This window comes from Melanostigma gelatinosum (genome assembly GCF_949748355.1).
Source record: "Melanostigma gelatinosum genome assembly, chromosome: 1".
Lineage (NCBI taxonomy): Eukaryota > Metazoa > Chordata > Actinopteri > Perciformes > Zoarcidae > Melanostigma > Melanostigma gelatinosum.
The window spans coordinates 18,091,695-18,112,643 of NC_136634.1; the positions used below are offsets into that span (position 1 = coordinate 18,091,695).

A 20,949-nucleotide genomic window follows, 5' to 3' on the forward strand; every position below is an offset into this window, starting at 1 on the left:
ATCTTTTCTCAGATAATTAGTGACGTAAACTCCCCGACCGAGGTTCCGTCCCAACACAATGTCACCAAAACCCAACAGTGAGAGACTATGTTTATCAAATCATGAAAGAATACCGTAACTGTATTGTGAAATTCCAGTTGTGAGTTACAGATGATCTGACGTGTTTGAAAAGATTTGTTTTTGAACTGCACTTATGATGTCTCACAACACACGTGGTGACGTTTCTATGACGGCAACAAAAGATAAAAAACGATTCAGGCAATTTCAAGCTGGTAAGTAACACATTTAATTGTAGTGCTGTACTCGAGAGCACTTTTGAGGTACTCGTGCTTTATTTAAGTATTTCCATGCTTTTACTTCACGTCATTTCATTGGCAAAGATTGTACGTTTTAGTCCACTGAAATGTATCTGATGTCTGGAGTATAGTTATTTTACAGATTAAGAGATGTTCCAGACAACACATATGGTCAGATATTAAAACATGATGCATTGTTATCAATTAAATGACCCAACAGTGGAGGAAATTGTTAAAATGAGCTCTATATTCATCTGCAACAGTAAAATGCTGCTTGCTAATAATTCTTATGCACTTTTACTGTGCAGTGGTGGAAAAAGCACTCAGATATTTTATTGAAGTCAAAGTAGCAATTTCACAGCGATGAAATACTCTGTTACATGTCAAATGTATTCATTCAAAATGTTAAGGGTTCAAGTACAAAGGTGTCAGCATCAAAATACACTTAAAGCACCACAAGTAAAAGCAAACTAATTAATGGATAATAATTACTGATGATCACGTTCATCGTGTATCTGGAAACGGTGGGACTATTTTAACTACTTGATGTACTGCTGGGCAGTTTTGTCAATAACAATACATCATAACTTATTGATATGTTGTATTGATAATATGAATCTTCTCTTGGAGTATTCTCTTATTGCAGTATTGCTTTAATTGAAGGATCTGAATACTTCTTCTGTAGATTCTAACATCATAAATGGTCAGAAACAAACCCCAAGCTTTTGTTCTCTGTCTCGGCTGTGCCTATTGTACGTCCTCCTCTCACAAAGAGTCGTTTAATGGCCGCACAAACACGGCCGTGATTGATTGACAGCGGTCAATTATCAGTCCCTCTCTGTGCCGTATCGATTCCCCGGGCAACATTAGTATCTTTTCTCTAGCTCTCTGTCCTGCAGGTCATGTAACATGCTCTGACCCTGCCATGGATACAAATGGCACATACATCTCCCGAACTGCTCCAAATGTCACCTGTCAGACTGGGACACAGAGAATAGGGGCAGAGAGTGGTTTTGAGTAAACACACTCACACTCACACGCAAGCAAACACTCCCATCAGGTTAAAGAATCACCAGCTGTAGAGTCGTGTCTTGTTATAAAATGGCAATTATGTCATTTGACAGGTTTGCATCTCCTCCTCTTGCAGGACTTGTCTGCTTCACTATGTCTGCCCTGCAGGTCTACATTTTCAAGAGGTGAAGCAGGCAAAAGCACTTGAACTGAATCACCTTTTCAGAACGTTCAGCTGGAACATCTAATACAGGGCCACACTATTACTGAGCCAGCCACCACACCACGGCATTTCACAGATAGAGAAGCCTACTGAATATCAGATGCCACAATGGACGCACTGTACAGCAGAAGGGGGGAGGACGCAGTGGAGTCTGGGTGCCAAGTTGAGAATTCAGAGCTTCCCCTCTGTCTGTAGTCAGGTGGGATGACAGGGGGCCGGCGCTGGTTGGTGGCTCTGCGGTGGCTCTGACATCCTGTCACAGGGAGATCACTGCCACATGCCTGTCTGTCCGCAACGCTGACAGCTGACCCGTCCAACACGGCCCGGCCCGCTGGTCATGCCATCCCTGTCTGCTGTCGGACGTCTCTGACAGCTGACAAGACACCTGGGACACGGCAGGCAGGGGCCAGAGCACTGCTACCTGTATAGACATCAGGATTTACTGCTGCCAAGGAGAAGGGAAGGAAAGAAGTAGAGAGACAGAGAGCATACACAAAATGTTAAAAAGGATCACATACTGTCGTTGCCAAAATCTATTATTATAAACAATGGGGATTTGCCTCCAATTAGTGAGTCTTTGTCATCAGTCCATGTCTAAACATAGATACACAGTACAGTTAAAACAGCATATCCTGGCTTTTGACCAAAAAAAAGCATATTCGTGTGTGTGTTTCTAAATGTTCTTTGTTTATGCGCATTACATTTTTCACAGCGTAACTCCCTTTAGATGTGGAGACAAAGGAGGCTGGCGGCTAGAGTCTAGGCTGCTGAAACATATGTGCCCTGTCATTTATCACGTCTGCTGGTGAAGGAATGAGAGCCCATCAGTGGCCTGGCATTGATCCCTGAATGGGCCGGCCATTGTTTCCAGCAGCACCTGGTGGAGTTCAGGCTGCAGTAATGGGGAGGAAGAGGCACGTGGAGAGGGGAGAGGATTAGTTTGGGGAAGCGGAGGTGTCAACATTTGCTGGGCTACACTTTTTGAGCAGTAGAGGATTTGGAACTAAACTGAAGTTTGAATTTCAGAAATATAGTTTTTGTGCTTTAGTCACATTTTCTCCGATTTTGTTTCTGTAGAGGAATCACACTGAAGACTTCAGGCCTGGTTGATATGACCGTGGTCACTGGTGCCAACAGTAAGTGTGTTTTAATACTACAGGTCCCTCAATCTCCAGGCCAATAAACACTCCCTGAGCAGCTGCTTTGTCACAACTACAACAGATGAACAAGTGATGAATCTTTTTGCTATGCATACCAAACACGCACATGCAATGTGGGCACTTTGAATCCAGGGAGGGGCCGATGGACTCCTCCCTGAACAATGAAAAATACTATTTAGAAAGGTGATCAGAGAAAAAAGACATTCAACGTGCTGACAAAGTACAGCAACCATGAATAATATATATTTTTTAACGGGGTTGGATTAAAATCTGAAGTATTTTTACTTGTATAGTACTGTCGCAGTCGATGAAAAAAGAAGGTATTCGACCATTTTTAAAACACTCTTATTTATAGAAGATGTAATACATAAGATGTGCTAAAGGGAAGCATGCAATTATTTGCAATATGATTCAATTAAGACGATAAATATAGAAAAATGAAATAAATTTAAACACAAAGATAGAAATATATGTAATAAGAGTAAAGAGAAGCTATGCTTTATGTTTTGCTGTTGCTCTGCATGTGTTCTCTCATATTCCCCAAAGAATAACGCACACATGAATACAGCTTCCACTTGATTTCTGAAGCTCTGAAAAGAAGCTGTAATATTTTCACCTGGCTTTGTTAAAAACACATTTGCTGACTCAGCATTGTTTGTCTGCAGTAATTCATCACACAGGCTTTGAGCTATTGATGGAGCCAGCATCCGTTAGCAGGCCCCTGTCAATGATTCACTCAGTAAGCCCATCTGTCAGGCGCCCTCTCCCCTCGTCTTCTCCACCACTGCTGTTCTGCTCAACCCTCCTCTTCCTCAGTGATGGATGCCTAAAGTCCTTGACAGCTTCAACTGGCCACATTCAACAGAAAAACACCTCACAGTTTTAGTCGTTGTTATGTAATCCCCGTAAATAGTCAATCAATTATTGTCTCAAAGTCACCTGTGGCGCAGAACGAAAACCATTTACAACTTTAGAGAAGAAAGGCGGTGTGAGGAGGTGATTTCTGGAGGTGATTGGTAACTATTTGAGTATTCACAGCTTAGCTGAGGACAGTGATCAATAAATCAACGGCTCACAGAATCCATCACGATTGTGCCATTAAATGCTCCATTCAGTCAATGATAAACTGCGGCCAGCGCATTTCTTGGGAGGTGGTGTGGTGCATCCTTGCAGAGCAGAGTGCCTGAGCACTCAACCACACAGGGAGGGGATGAAGCATCTATCTGTCTGAGTTTGAAAAGAAACCTGAGGATCTTGATGTGAGCACAGATCAGTAGTGTGAGTCAACGCTCAGGTGTGGCAAAGAGTGCCATCTGTGGGCAGAGGACAGGAACTGCATGATGGGATGGCGTGTTTGTCTTGTTGTCTGTGTTGATTGTAATGTGTGTCGAGATGGATGGCTCGCCTTCTGTTGCAAACCAAGTCTACCTAGTACGGGTACAAATAAAAGTAACCTGAACCTGAACCTGAAACATCCAAAATCTACTTCTGTCACTGGGGTTTACACTGCATTCTTCACCCTGGTAACAGCAATTGAGAGGTAAATATAGCAGCTTTTGTGGAGCAGTCCATCATCGTGATGATGACTCCCAGCTGTCATGGAATGGTAGACGTTAAAATGTTCTGTTTCTGAGCATTTACCCCCACGTTGGCTTCAAAGGTGAAGTTCAAATTTCATTCTTAAGAAACTTAAATAGCTGTTTAGGTACAAACAATGACTGGGATGGGGAAGGTTAACTTTCATACTTCCAGCATTATGAAGACTTTATTTGGATTTCCCAACCTTGGGTTAGAAAAAAGACTGCGACACACTTCCTGTAATATCTGAAAATATAATCTTGGGTTATTTCACAAATAATGAGAAAGAAAAAGATAAAATATAAAGAAGATGGTGTTATCTAATTTACACCTCAATGTATTTATGGATATGGATGAATAATCATTTCTGCAATAGACACCTATGCATAAATTAGAAGTGAAATCACAACTAAAGGCTGAACTTGAATTATAATATAGGTCAGATTTAGATGAAACATTTAACTTTTTGTTCATTATGATCTGGAGGATAAAGGAGGAACACGTATAACATTTAGTGTGATGGGGGAAATAAACCCCTTAAACAGAAACAGGATGTAAGCTCGGTGCATATGGCAGCACCTGTATGAACCACCGAGCACATTAGAACCATCAATAGCGACTATTTGATTCTTTGATTTTCTTAACCCCACAAGGAAATAAGGAAAAAAGTCAGTTGGGGCTTTAGAAAAACAAAAAGACGTTTCTCTACTCAATTACAATGATCCATATTGAGGTCAAAATGTTGATTTAAACATTGTTATTGTGTGAACTCAGTTCTTAATCCTCATCATCTCTGCCACTTTTATCTGTTACCTACTTTCTACTCCAACCAGTGAGTGCTAGTCTACCCCACAAATGACGACACAAACACTTCTGCTTTATTTTTCAATGTAAATGTTGGAATAGATTTCAAAATTTTCACATCTGTCATCTGCCCTTGTGAGAATCTGTGATGGTTGTAAGAACAGGAGCCCTTCTCCTGTTATGTGCCATAAACCATCCAGTCTTATAGCCATAAAGCAGTCCACGGGGCAGCACGTGCACTATGGAGGCATTCAAAGGCTACCAGTTTTCTCAGTGATTGTCTGGTTTGTTAACACTGTCCCAGAGAGAGGACATTGGGGCACATTTGAGAACCATGTCAGCCCATCTCTGACACAAAAACAGGTTTCTCTTACATCCGTTTAAGAACAAAAGACTGTAAGTGAGGTGTCGCGTAGTCGCAGCGTCTCCAGCTGTGCAGGGATCACTGCAGCTTTCACTCACCCTCAGAGAGCCCGGGCCCTCAGAGGTGACCCCCTCATATCAAACTTGACTGCTCGTGTCCTGTCTGCACACCGAGTTGTCGTGTAGGCTGTGTCGCTCTGTCACAAGACATGTCCCACATTTGCAGCCGCCGTCGTTGGCCAGCAGGATGAGAGCGTCTGTCAGGAGAGCTGACACGCATGCCACTTTACTGGGCGACTGACAGAGGGCCACGCGACACTGTCACCTCTCCTAGATCTATTGCCTGAGGATAAACACGGACACACACACACACACGCACACACACGTTAATAACACTAGAGTAAACAGAGCTGGAATCTCAAAGAGTGACTGACTGACAGTCTGACTGGATGACCGGCCGGGGCTGAGGATGCTGGAGCTCTGTGTCACCCCTCATTCTTACAATCTCCAGCTGTCACATCAAACACTCTGTTCCCATGTTGCTCCGCCTCCAGACTCAGCGCCACCACCTTCCCCCACCCCTCGCCTTCTGTACTGAGATCTCATCAGAAATGTATACTGAAGTGCAAGAGGATACAGGCAACAGTATCATCCACCCTGATAGGCCTTGAGTAAATATTGCCTCATGCTGCTGTCATTCTTAGACGATCGTTATCCAATCGTCACAGACTTGACGGGAAGACTTTGCTCATATCAGGGTTTCCATCGCCCCATTATAAGATTACAGATTAAACCAACTGAAGTAATGCTTTCTGAGTCGCATTTTTGAGATACTTGTACTTTAGTATTTATGAATGAATGAATGAATGAATGAATGAATTCATTTCCTGCTTTTTTTTGTGTTCACAACGCTTCAGTTTGAAGTGATGACGTTTGAAAAGAAAAAACAAACATTTCCAACACAACCACTTTTATTTTTTATATCCGTGTGTGTCTACAAGCGAGACGGTTGGTGGGGGAAGTCTGTGTTTGAGACTCGATGTAAAGATTTGGTAACGCGGTTTTTGAAGATCTATATTTATAGGTTGTGTTCACTCGTCCTTTTCAGAGGGAATTACATTTTACTCCACTACATACTGAAAGCTACAACTAGTTAATTTCACAAGTTAAGAAGATAGATAGATAGATAGATAGATAGATAGATAGATAGATAGATAGATAGATAGATAGATAGATAGATAGATAGATAGATAGATAGATAGATAGATAGATAGATAGATAGATAGACAGACAGACAGACAGACAGACAGACAGACAGACAGACAGACAGACAGACAGACAGACAGACAGACAGACAGACAGACAGACAGACAGACAGACAGATAGATAGATAGATAGATAGATAGATAGATAGATAGATAGATAGATAGATAGATAGATATGTACTTTATTCATCCCCAGGGGGAAATTAGTATGTTACAGCAGCAAGACACACCAATTAGCAAAGTAGCAGAGTAACCAAAAATATTAAGTATTAAAAAATGCACAATAGAATAACAGAGTAGGACAAATTAAAATATCAGAATATAGAATATATAAGATAAAACAACAAAAATGCACAGCATATACAGTGAAATAGAATAGTGTTGAATTATCTGACTCGGTGAAGAACAGTAGTGCAAAAGTCAACCCCAGCAAACAGCAGTGTAGCAGTGAGTAGTTATGTGGAGGATGATCTGGCCAGAGCTGTTTTATTGTAAAGTCTTATTGCAGTGGGCAGGAATGTTCTCCTGCATCCGTCCTTGTGACAGCGGAGCTGGATCAGTCTGTTGGAGAAAGTGCTCCGCTGTCCCTGCAGGAGGTGGTGGAGAGGCTGGTCCGGGTTATCCAATATGGATGATAGTTTCTTCAGTGTCCTCCTCTCCACCACCTCTTCCAGATTGTCTTGTTTGCAGCCAATGATGGAGCCGGCCTTCTGAACTAGTTTGTTAAGTCTGTTGGTGTCTCCGGCTCCAATGCTGCTCCCCCAGCAGACTACGGAGAAGTACAGTGCACTGGCCACAACAGACTGTAGAACATCTCCAACATCCTGCTGCACACGTTGAAGGATCGAAGTTTCCTCAAGAAGAAGAGTTGACTCATCCCCTTCTTGTACACAGCGTTGATGTTGTTCTTCCAGTTCAGTCTGCTGTCGATGGAGACACCCAGGTACTTGTACTCCTCCACCATGTCCACATCCTCTCCCTGAACTCTCAGCGGTTGTGGAGTCGTCAAGAAGATGAAAGAAAGAGTGATTTCAACTCTAAACTTCTCAGATGACTTCATGTGAAGAACTGTTTGAGACCCAGAATTTCACAAGAATGAAAGATTTGAGAAAATGAATGAAACCTTCTGAAGCAGAACTTTGTTTTCTCTTATTTGCTCCCATTGGTCATCTTACAATCCCCAAGAGTTATCCATGGACCTTCAGAGGGGGCTGACAGTGAGGTTAGGAACTAAACCACCCAGCTCTGCATGAAGTAGTTACAACTAGGAAACGTTTTGCTGCATTCGCTATTTTTACTTTTTATACTTCCAGTACATTTACCTAATAATACTTTTGTACTACTGCTGAATACAACACTTCATTTGTGTTCAGGTATTTCTACTTGTTCCATCACTGGTGTTTTGATGACGGTGTGGGGGAGACCCCCTGTCTAACACGTTGGTCCAGAGTATACCATGGTGTTCCATTGTGGGTTAAGATGTGGTGAATGTGAAAGCTACAGCATATGTATCACATCCGTGTTGTACTACTCAAACCATTCAGTGATGCTCCCCCACTCATTTATTTAGGGTTTGCCTGTACGGGCTGTCCCTCTGGTGCTGTTGCAGTTTGCTTCTGTCTCGCATGCTGCTGCTGCTTATGGACTCATAGTGTCCTCTAAAGGCTGAACGGTAAATTACATCTATTTCAATGAATAAATGATGGAGCAATGTTTCTCATCTTACCCTTTATTTATTCAGGGTACTTGAGCAATGCTCCTCCTTTCACGAGCACCCTGCTCTCATGCACACCTGGAAGCTGCCCAGGAGAACCAGTCTGTTGGCTACTGAGCAGCTGGAGCACGTTGGGGGTTCAGAGTCTTGAAACCTGGAAACAGATATGCATGCAGCACCCGAGCCTCATTTACAATTCAAATCTAGACTTTATGATGTAACTGTTCACACTGGCAATGGCTATAAAACACTGGAGTAAGTAAAAACAGGATTATAGATGTACACTCTTAATGCATACGTGCATTGGACAACTTTTAATAAACATAGAAAATATTAGAGCTAAATTGATGTCAGAAAGAACCATGAACTCTTGAGTGCACTGCAGAGAGGCAATGGGCGGCTGTTGTCAGCAGCTCGCCAGTAGGTGGCAGTGTGCTTTCATGCAACACAGATAATGATTGAACAAGACCGAATCAAACATAGATGACTTAACATCGGCTATAGAGAAGCAGATGCACTGTAGCGTGAATGTAGTGATGATATTTGAGCTCACACAGAGATTTGGTACTTTATATGTATACACCAAGACTCAGGAATACAAGTGTGAAATGTGAAGCTCCTTACAAACCTGCAGGGAGTTGAAAGCATCCTCTTTGCCTGCATATGTCTTACCATGCATTATGTGTATGTGTGCAAATGGGACCGGATACAGTCATCAAGACCATCATCAGCTCTGTGTGCTTCCCCAGCGAGCGGCTGGCTCTCGTGTCACAGCTGTTTAACTCCAGTAATGCCAGCTAATGAAGTCTGGTGTAGGGCGACCTACTGGGACCCCCACGCGTTTGAGTTCAGACTGGAGACTCCCAGAAGCTGGTCAGAAGGCCACAGGCTGTGGACATGAATGATTCATCCTGGAATTGACGTTACTCATCAGAGGCTCTTGTTGCTGGTAAGAGTTAGCAAAGTTAGACAAGAAGATCTGTTCCAGTCTATTTTTAAGTGATCCCGATCACCAGGAACAAAGACACACTGGAAATCAAGGGCGTATAATTTATGGAGGGACACAGCTAGGGTCCCCCCCCCCCCCCCCCTCAGAAGGCAGTATTGGGCCTTTCAGTCTGAAATCTAAAGTTATATTTGAAAGAATAGACAGGAGAAACTCAACTGCATGCACTGGGACCACAAGGAAACAGCGCCTGCTCAAGCTTCCTTGCAACTTCCCTCTGCTCTCCTGCTGTCAGTCAACTTTGCAACCACAACCACCATCCAGAGGATGTATTGCTTATAGGTATAGTGACAATGACGGGGTTTCTGAGCAGTCTGTAACCCATTTATAGACCATATCACACACAACGTTCCTGCCATAGTTGGAAACAAGAGGTGTGTGTGTCTTTCTTCTTGAGGCAACTGGTTACAACTAGTAACAGCATATCTGGTACTCTTTTCTTTTTTCTTTGATAAAAAAGGTCTGATTATTATCCCTGTAATTGAAGGCAGACTTATTATTTAATGTTTCCTTATTAACACTTCCATACAAGCTTAATTGAATTACAATTATGAATGAATTAACAACAAAGACAGATGAAAATGAAATGAAGTAAAAGGTTATCAGTGATAATCCACTTTGTATTTCATACACCAAGGTTGGTTTGAATGTGTGCAACTTAAAATGCATGCAATGCAAAATTGTAATGACGTAATTTATTTAGTTTTACCGCATAGGCCTAGAAGATGGTTGCAGGTGGACTGGTGCCGACACAATCCTCGGGAACTATGAAAGACTCTTCGTTTCGGTCGTATCCTGCGTGTCTTTGTCGTTTTATTCACGAACATTATGCAATTCTTTACTTATCCTGTGTCGTCGTGTTTTTGGGCAAATTGCAATGCCAACTTTTAGGTGCATACTGCCAACAATGATTTTTGTTGTGATATTAGAGATAATGATATTAAATGGAACATGTTTTGATGTCGTCTCTGGGCGGTGATCATCTCAAGGGCCGCTGCACTGAATCCAATCCCCACGCTTCCTTTTTCCGATGTTGATTGAATGAAGTCTGTCATATGCCAAAAGTGCTCCATATTAAATGTCATGGTTCAGTACACCATAAAGATAACATCAAAAAGGCAAAGTCCAATATGGCATAAAAAGTCATAGTCGAGTGACTTCTTTTGAATTTATATTCTACGACTTTTTTCAACATCAGTTTTTCATGAATTTGTTCTAAATACTATGCTATGACGTTTTTGACATTCTATTGTTCCACTCTTTTGTGACTTTTTTCGACACACTATACTATGATTATTTTTTGATTATTTACGACAGACTAGATTATGACTTTTTTGTAACTTTTGTCTACATGCTGTACTATGACTTTTCCTGACACATACCACGACTTTTTTTTACAGACTACAGAATCATTTATTTTAGGACTTGCTTTGATACAAATGACCTTTTTAGTCATACTATACGATGACTTTGTTGTGACTTTGTTTGGGCATACGATACTGAATTCTTTATGACTTTTGGCATTTCCTGACATACTATACTTTGACATTTTTATGTCTTTTTTATGGCATGTTATACTATGATAGTCTTATGGCATATTACACTATGACATTTTCATGCTATTATGGGTAACTATACCATGACTTTTTTGGGATATACTTCATAATGAAAGATTTATGGAATACTAGAAACAACAATCAAAATATCAACAAAATATTTAACTTGAATGGTGTTTCCGTACTCTGAGTTCGTCCAGCAGTAGCTATCTGCATTGGAGCTTGGAGTGTCTAAAATCTTGAGCAAATTAAATTTTTGACATATATCCCAAAGTATAAAAGCAATACACAGTTTGCTATTGTATTCTTTGTTACATATTAATATTAACAAGAATGCATTTTACTCTTCATCTTACACATTTTGCTTTAGAGCACCACCTTTATTGTTACTGTACAAAGTTTCAACTGTGCCAACATACCATCATATATCACCTTCAGTAAAAGTAACTTTCTTTTGAAAAGGTGTCTGTGGTAAATTTACACCTATGACAACTTTGGGTTTAAAAGCCTCCGGGATCTACTTTTATGATAAATACATACTTTGATATTGCTATTTCTTTGAGGTGTAATGCTGATATCACGGCAGTGTTAGTACAAATTTGAACTGAATTCAACCAACAGGTGGAAAATGACATGAGATTAAGTACCAAACACCATCTCCAGAGGTTTTATTCTGCACTTTTCACCGATGGGGTAAATCAATACTCAACTTTCATCACTTTTTGCTGTACAAAATATGTTTGTTTCAACAATCATTATCAAAATTGTGAAATTAAACATGGTCGTGTTTTGTACTGGGTATCTGAAAAACTAAAGCCCTTCAGAGGACGTGCCCACCACCACCACCACCACCACCTCACCTTTGAAATCCAAATCCAGCCCATGCTGGTAATACAGAGAATAATTATTCGTGTGTAGCTGTCTTACTTTACTTTGTGTCTGATAAGCCTTATGCCAAAAAAGAAACAGCCTGACCAACATTTGATGATGAAAAGTCGGCTTGAACTTCAAAAACGAGAGATTTGACGATCACTAATGTGAACCGGTGTTTGAATAAGATCAAGCCTGAAACATTATCAAAGATAATTATTTATTTAAAAGGAAATAGATAGTACAAATGAAACCAAATAATTTTTCACAAATGATTTCATGAGTCATTAATGGCAACAAGAATCCAGCTCTCTCACAGGAAACTCATTTGCCGTCTTGCTTGCAGACATTACTCTTATGCGTTTTATGACATGAATAGTTTTGACACAGGGCGTTTAGGAAAAGTGCCTTCTGTGGAGTAAATACTGTACAGTGCAATGCCAAGTAAACAATACATCACATCTGATCATTCATTGGTCACCATGTTTTATATCAAAGAACGTAAATGTTCAAAGTTTCATCAATACAGTACATTTATAGAAGACTTCACATAGACCCTGGGCAAGCTCCCAGTCTCAGAGAATTTCACATTTAATTATCTCCCTTTGGAATTCCACCAACGTTTTCTGATTTGTGTTGCTTTTGCTGCAACTTTCAGTTCTGTTTCTCCGAGTGCAGCCTCACCCGCTCTTCTCACAGTTCAGCTGCCCTCTGCTCTCTTTCAGTTTGTCTTTCTGGCCCTCCGGAGTCTTGGAGTCTCCTCTCAAATCGCTAACCACAGCTCGGAGGGTTTTGAACCTGTCCAGCCGGGTGCTCTGGGCTGCCTGAAGCCTGACCTCTGAACCCTGAGATGTACTGAGGGAGCTGAGGGAGCGCACCGCCGCCAGCCTGCGCTCCTTTCCGGAGGGACGGCGCGGTGTGGTCATGGTGCCGAGCTCCCCCGGGTGCTCCGTGTCCCTAATGACCTCGCACAAGTAGCGGGCCAAGTCCTGGCTGGAGAAGGAGAGGGTTTTCTGGGAGCGGCGGAAGGGCAGAGGGGACGGCAGGGTTTCTTTCTCTGAATGGGGAATGGCCAGGCGTAGGGCTATAGCTGCGCTGCCATTCCCATTAGACACCCCCTTCTTAATGTTGTCCTGGGGAAGCTTCGTCTGCGGGTAGGAGATGATGCTTTGTGGGTAGCTGTACCGGAGGGACTGTGCTGGGCTGGGTTGGAGAGAGCGCTGCAGCTCCACCATATTAAAGGCATTCTGAGAGACCGACAGAGAGGAAAGCAGGGTACAAAATAAGGACAGAAGACAAGAAAAGAGACACTTTTTCCTGTGTAATCTTTTTTTTGGAATTTAAGAGACAATGAGAAACAACATTGCCGTATGACACCAATTTGTGCTCAGAGCAGTGTAACTAGTTAATGCCTCTGCTAGCAAATGAACCTGATCCTCAGACTAAGACTAAGCTCCACCATGTAGGAAGAGATGTTGCCATCAAAGGCACCATTGATTAGCCAAGTAATTAATTATCTGATTGCAGAGGGGGTGAAAACTGCTATTACCAGCACTATTAAAACAGAGGCATTAGCTGCTTAATTTGAGCTAATTGACTCACATTCCGAGATCTCCAGGGAACTGATATTTGATTTTCATTTCAGGGCACCAACAAACACCCTGTCCCTGTTTGCTGGTTTAGATTTTCTGTTCTATCTTATTTTTATTCTCATATCCTTTCAAAAAGTCCTGAATATTTTTATTGGCATTTAAAACACAGATGGAAATGAGAACTTACAGCAGTGCAGTGTTTGTGTTCAGTGCTTTGTTTACTCTCCCTGCCTGTATAATAAATACCAGCATGTGTTTACCTGGTCTTGCTCCCCTCCACCTTCCTCGTCGTAGTTGAGCACATTTTCACGGATGTCCTCCCACTCGCCGTGGTGCGCAGACACATGGTACACGCCCTCCTTCAGGCCCTTGTGTCTCCTCCAGCAGGAGTAGAGGAACAGGCCCAGCATCAACACTGAGGGGTGCCAGAGAGCAGGTTAACTCAGCGGGAGCACAGTAAGGAGATAGTGAGGAGGAAAACACATCTTCTTGGGCGTACATGAAAGTGACAACGTGAGCGGAGAGTGATGATACAAACACTGAAATACTTGGCACTGGCTGGAATATATACATTTTTTGTCGAAAGTAAACCAAACATCACTTTAAACAGATAGATAATATAGACTACAACATACTAAATTGATTTTCCATCACATTCATTTGTCCTGTAAGACCCATCAGTTGCACCGACTGTACAGTTAAGACGCACTAATGGAACTTATACATGGAAACAGAGGCACCGCCTTTCCCCCTATTCCCATTGATGTTGCATCTTTGTTTCCTGTCTTATCAAAGACAGAGTTCCTTGGAAACCTATGAACTGAATTTGTACTCCTCCCAGCTTAAACTCAAAGCCTTGGTGGCTTTGCTGAAGGTGGAAAGGAATGCCGCCTGAGCCGAGCAGAAAAGGTTCTGAAGCGTTCACATCAATCACAGCTGTTGTGTGCTGAATTATACAGCATGCTGGACTGACCTTTAAAGTCCATTAATCTCAACCAATATTTTTCTCCCATCTGCCATTCCTTTTTTTCCCTTCCTCGCTATCTGGTTTTACTGGTTCACGCTCTGTCTTTTTTAATCAGTAATTCTTGTATTTGTTTCTTTGTATTGGAACTTCCTGTCTTTCCTCTTCTCTCCCCCACTCATTCAGTCTCTCACAGTTTGTGTTTCTCAGTCCCTCTCTGGCCTCTGCCTGGCCTCTACTTTCATCTTCTCACACATAGATGGGATCCATTTGAAGTAGAATGGTTTATATGGTGTGTGCTAAGTATCAGTTTAATTGGAAATCTTCTGAGAAATGCAAGGTAATCACATTCGTCTGGATTTTTAAAAGCAATTGCTTCGAAAGAGAAGAATGCACCAACGGCTCTATGGGGTCACACTAACAGGCAGATATTCACAAACATCGACAGAAAAACAACTCCCCGGAAGCTGATCTCTGTGGAAAAAAAATATGATCTCAATTAAAAATCAGCATCTCTATTTATTCACTGCCTGGAACATCTTTAACACCTTAGCTGCAACACTTTTTTTTTTTGAATGCTGCTCTGATATTATATAGAAAGAGAGAGAGATGTTCTTCAGTATGGGGTGGAGGGAATGCTGTATTAATCAGCCGATCCGGCTCCTCCACCACTGCGCCAGAGCGCCCTCGCAGAAAACGCAATAATCTCGAAGAGGCCCGGCACCAAGCAGACGCCGGCCCTCCTTCTGGCCCCCAGAATTACCTGCTTCGAGGTGCTGCCCGCAGGCTTGCACTCACCTCAACCCTCAGCACCACCTGAGCTGATATTCAACACATCGCTATAAGTAGGAGGTTCGATACACAACAGAGAGGGATGCAAGCCCTCCACCACACAAACACACACAATTAGGCCACACGCACAATAAGGCACAGGTAAACACACATTTGCACCCCCACACACACAAACACACACACACACACACACACAGTAGCTACCTGCTGAAAAAGTTTTCCCCAACGCCTGCAGCCACTACTGCCTAGAGTTGTGTGTGTGCAGCTACATTCCAGTGAGATCAATATCACTCAGGGTGGAGAACAAACATCGCAGTCATTCATCAATCCATAATGCTGCTGCCTTTCTGCCCTCTAACCGATACTATGAGCATGGTATTATGATGTTAGCCCGGACCGGACTGTGCATTATGAATGAGCGTTGAGTAAACAACACAGTATGATCAAAACACTTAACCCTTTCGCTGCGGCTCCAGTCTGAGGTTATTGAGAAGAAAATGAACTGCAAGGTAGACAAAACATCAATCGGAGGTGCAGGGAAAAGAAAAATGACGAACGAGCAGGAGGAAATGAGACGGATGAGTGATGGTGGAGAGTTGAGGGAAATTATTTATTTATAAATCTTTCGGGGGAATAAAAAGTACAGGCACTTTACATGATCGCTTGGCCTCCAGAGCCCATATGGGAAGCTGATTTCTTCCATTCTTCAAAAACCAGAATGTCAGATTTGATGGTGGATTAATGAGGCTCGGTCAGCAAACCCCTCATCTGGTTCTGCCAATAGCACATGCTCAACTCACACTCTGGTCGGTCTGCGATGGCTTATGTAAAACTCAATAATGGATGACCATTTTAACTTTTAATGCACGTTGAGGCAGAGAAGGAGTCCCCCTTTAATTTCACACCCAGCTAGCAGTCTCGCTAAGTGCAGCGAGTGTGTAGAGTGTGTAGGATATTTATGGTTGCAGCTCCTGTGGTGATGAGGGTCATCGTGAAACAACTAGTGTAGAACCACTTGTTCATTAATAAATCACTGGATTAATCTTGTGTCCACATTCAGGACCCTTGATCATGAGGTAAAACTGGTTCTTCATTTTGCTTTCAGCTTGAGAGAAATCATTGTTTAGCTTATTTTATTCCCTTTTTAAAGGTGTGAAAATGTAATTAAAGTCATCAAAGACGGCTCTTTCCAGTCTGAATCGTATTACTGAACAGACGGTGATTCTTGGTGAGGTGAAAAATTTAAACCTGGAATATAAATGCCTCATCAGCGACAGCGGGCAAGCCACTTAAATGGACTGCACCTTTCTGCAGTTGGCATGCAAGCAACACATGAATTTTCATGAACGATGCCAAGGCCACACTTTATCATCTTTGAATTCATTATCAAATATTGAAGACCGCTTTATGCGTTTCACTCTCAAGTGTCAGAATAACTGATGTCCCAATACTAGCCACATGCCCTGGAGGGAATGTTGAGTCAGATATAGAGGCAGACACAGTGTATTGAATTGCCCAAGCATTTTATAAGCCCGTCTCTGACAGAATGACTCATAAACAGCATTCTGGCCCTATGAGGGTAGTGAGTGCATCAACATGAGAGACACTCATACACATACATTTGTCCTTCTACCTTTGTGGGGACCAGAAAATCCCATTCTCTGAGCTGTAATGCCTTTAACTAACACAACTAACTCATCCCTATCCGCGACCTGAGCAATGAATTAAAGGGACAGTTCATCTTTCCTGCAGAGATATCAATGCATATACATTTAAAAAGGCCCTGCTGGCAGCAGATGTGGGTAGGTATTGAATCTTACGACAGCTTATGACACCATCAATCATGCCATTTTACTGCACAAGTGGGACAGTGTCATCAGCCACCTGACTGGTTTAGGTCTAGAGCTGAGACATTAGCTGTTTGTCAGTCAACAGAAAATGAATCAGCAACTATATTGACAACTGAATAATTGTTTTGCCTTTTCTCAAACAAAATAAAACTTTATAAATTGAATATATTTGGGTTTTGGACTCTAAAGATGTCACTTAAGGCTCTAAAACCCTTGAAAAAAGAATTGATTCATAAACAGAAGACTTATAATTCATGAAAAATATGATGATACAACTTTTGAAAAAACATTTTCTTCATTAAAATAACAATTTTATATTTATTTATTTTTCAGAAAAATCAATGGGTGGTGCTCCTCAGGGTTCAATTGAAGGCTCTCTATTCCTCAGTGTGTTTATGCGTCCACTTTGTCACATCATGTAAAATTATAAAAAAAAGATGTTTTGAAATCTTTAATAGATACACAAGTGTACCTGACTATGAAGCCAAATAGCCACGATGGACTTACATCCTCAAAGCTCCGTTTTGCTCACTTTTACTTTGTCCTTTTTTCAGACCTCTGAATTGAATTCAATTTAGATGCAGAGATAAATAAAGTGTTTCAACATGCTTTCCTTAATTAACTAAGAAATATATCACAAATATTTATCTGAAAAGGGTCACCCAGATATTCATACTGTTTGCTTAAAATCACTATTAACTCAGGCAACAGTCATAAATCAAAACTTCATAATTCAGCAGCAATGCGCAACAGAGACGAAGAGACCACATAACCCTCAGCTCATACTTATGGATTTTAATATTCTACTCCTCACCGATAAAGCAGTCAGTGGTTAGCTTCTGGTCTATGTTCCTGAACTTATGACCCCTTACATATGAGAAAGCAGCCTTGGATCAGCCTAAGTCAAAGTCTTCAAAGGGAGGGAGGCTTTTTCAGTGAAGGCCCTCAAACTTCCACGCTCAAGGCTTGCCAATTCATTTTTTACTTTGAAATGTTTCCAGAAAAACTTCCATTTTGTTCTCACTCGATTCTTTTCTGCACCATCACACACACTTGTGAGCTGAACTTTCATATTCACATCACTGCCTCAATCTGGTGCTTGTTGCGTGATTTATTCATTTATTTGTCGTATTTATCACAGTTTGAATTCTTCAATGACAGCTTTTTGTTTTGCCCCAAAACAATCCGGTCTCATCCCAACTCGTCAAATATAAGCGGTTGGTCAGTGCCCTTCAATGTCTGATACCGATGCACCGGGCTTTCAACTCCAATCTAAACAATTTGGATGGTCAGACCAACTGCGTAGAATAAAGAGAGCGATAGCACACTGAGCGGCTGGGAGCGGTGGTGGATGGATCAAACAAACACAGGACTCTCCTCCAGGAGAATGGCAGACAGGTCGACAGACATAAATCAAGATAGTAAATCAAGTTAACGTCAGTCTTGCTTGTTCCATAAACCTTAAGTGATTTTGTTGGCTAAACATATCTTCCAGTGAAGACAGAAATGTATTTTGAAAAGACACTATGCATGTTACAAGTGGAAACTGACACATCGTCCCCGCCACAGCCACAACTGACGCTCGAGGGGTACACAGAGCGTGATCGTTTGAAGCTTAGGGCGTCGCTATTTGACAAGCTTGGAGTGAAACCGTGTTGCCATAAAACAATGCATAAAGTTCAAGAAAATAACATCATTTGCACTTCATTTTTCTTGATTTGATAAAGCTGTCAAAAATATGACAACAAAAAGCAAGTTTGTTTTCACGAACATAGCTGTTATTATAAGGCTTTGATGTAATATTTTCACTGGTTGAAGCATTTGTCGTTTATAATGTGCACTGGCCAATGTGTCAATCCAAGGCCACACAAACAACCCCTCCACTTGACACTGTATTGTGCCGACTGCATGCCGCACTCAAGTCGGGAATGTGCTGTAAGACTGTCGTTAGTTTTACTTCTAGTCACAAGATATGTTGTCATGTTTTTTTATTTTTCAAATACCTCAACAAAGAGCTCAACACCACATTACCACATACTTAATATTGAAGACATAGTCCTCCGTGGGCAGCCATTGAAGTGGTTTATTTTGTATTAATAGGATGTAAATAGCAAGCTGGTACATTATCCTCCAGCTAGCAAGCGTTTTAAAATGAACAAATAGTTTCTTCAAGTTTAACGTTCTGAGAGGAGACAAACATGCTGTTTGCTGTTGTGAATGGCTGAAATGTTTCTGCATTTTGGCACAAATGATCCTGTAGATTGTCCTGTTTGCTATTGTTCTTTTTTTCTTGCATGCTGCTCACTGCACGACCTCTGACCGAAGGAATCAGCCCCATGCTGGTCCATATCATATCACTATGAGACAGACCGTATTCTATATCTAACCCTTAGCCTTAAGGTTACCCTTCAATAACCCTAATTAAAGTAAAAGACAATAAAAAGCTGTCCTTACTTTGGCAGTTTTTCTTGATGTAAGTGATCCCTGATTACAGCTCCAAAATAGTGTACATAGTAGTGCATGGACAGTATGGGCACATTTAGGGAGACTTGGGAAAACAGAAATGTACACAGAAATGTGGCAGGAAAGGCAAGAAAAAACACATCAGGGGAGTAAAATGAGAGGATGGTGGGATATAAAATAAGTTGGACACATAAAAAGAAAGGCTGAGAGGGAAATTGACTGCTGAAGTCAGAGCATAACATTGGAAAAGACAAGGGACACAGAAGTGATGAGAAATATAGAAAAACACATAAAGAAGCTGCCCGATTCTCCGGGGACTTTAACAGCTTCCCCGTGAATCAAAAATGAATACATACAATGTTTCCCTCCCTGCTACTCTATCAGTTTTGTTTCATGTTTCCACCAACCTCCCATGGAGATATCACATCCTGGTACAACTCTAGAGATCAATACGGCTACAAGATACAATAGATTTCACAGAACCAAAAAGGAGTGGAAAACAGATGAAACAGTGGATGTGACGGAACAAAACCAAACATAATGTGAGGATTATACCGAGACGATGAGAAGAAACAAAAATGAAAACACAAGATGAAATGCAATGTGTTGAAGATGAAAAAGAAGGAAAATGAAGATGAGAATAGATGATGACACGAGTGTTGGGTTACCACAGGTAGAAGAGGACGTAGTCGACATAGCTACCTAGAAAGGCCATGACACATATGCTGATGGCGAACATGGAGCTGAGGCTGAGGCTGTTGCTGTCCTCATTGTGGAACATGGCGAGCGTCACCTCACAGTGGCGTCCCCGGTAGCCCTCGCTGCAGCGGCACGAGTAGCGGGATGGAGAGTGAGCCACACAGGTGCCGTGGCGACACGGCCGGCTGGCGCACAGCGTGTAGACACACACTTTGCCCAGGGAGTTCTCTTTGGTCATGTGGCCCGGAGGGCACCTGTGCAGAGCGGAGACAGCAGTGTAAAGCAAAGACAAGAGGCCCTTGGGAAGCTGTCAGACAAAAAGAACGCTGAGTTCTACAGAGCTATGACACCTAAGCAGACAGTGTCAAATGAAATCTCGTTGGAGTCACAGTCCTTAAACCAGATTCAAAGATGTGCTCTTTGTATATCTGTACAAAACATCCCCCGGATATCATTCAACCCTGCCCCCCGCTTCTCACAGTGCTTTGTAACCCGAGGCTGTGCTGCCATCACTGAGTATGGATAGGGTGTGGAAAGTCTCCCACACTGTTTCAGAGTCTTGGAATCACAGCCAGGAGACTTAGTGGCCCTGCAGAGTTTAAAGGGGCAGCCGAGACGGTGGCGGTCGCCGCTGTTCCACACTATTCTCTCAGGTTGAGACACTGTTAAACACACAGTGTGACAGGGGCTGGACTCAGCCAAGCTGCCATCTGGTGGACACTTTGAAACTTTGATCACACCAT

General features: G+C 42.0%; 1 protein-coding gene across 1 annotated transcript in view; it reads right to left on the bottom strand.

Moving 5' to 3' along the window:
- Positions 1–12,526: 12,526 nt before the first annotated feature.
- The window catches only part of LOC306777905 (neural-cadherin-like), a gene marked incomplete at both ends in the record, with an annotated part of 74,098 nt that continues 65,675 nt past the window's right edge, over positions 12,527–20,949 (bottom strand). Inside the window, 3 exons of the mRNA XM_079269212.1 lie at positions 12,527–13,093; positions 13,699–13,853; positions 20,210–20,460. Of these exons, the coding sequence (XP_079125338.1) occupies positions 12,527–13,093; positions 13,699–13,853; positions 20,210–20,460 (973 nt within the window). The remainder of the gene's footprint in view (positions 13,094–13,698; positions 13,854–20,209; positions 20,461–20,949) is intronic.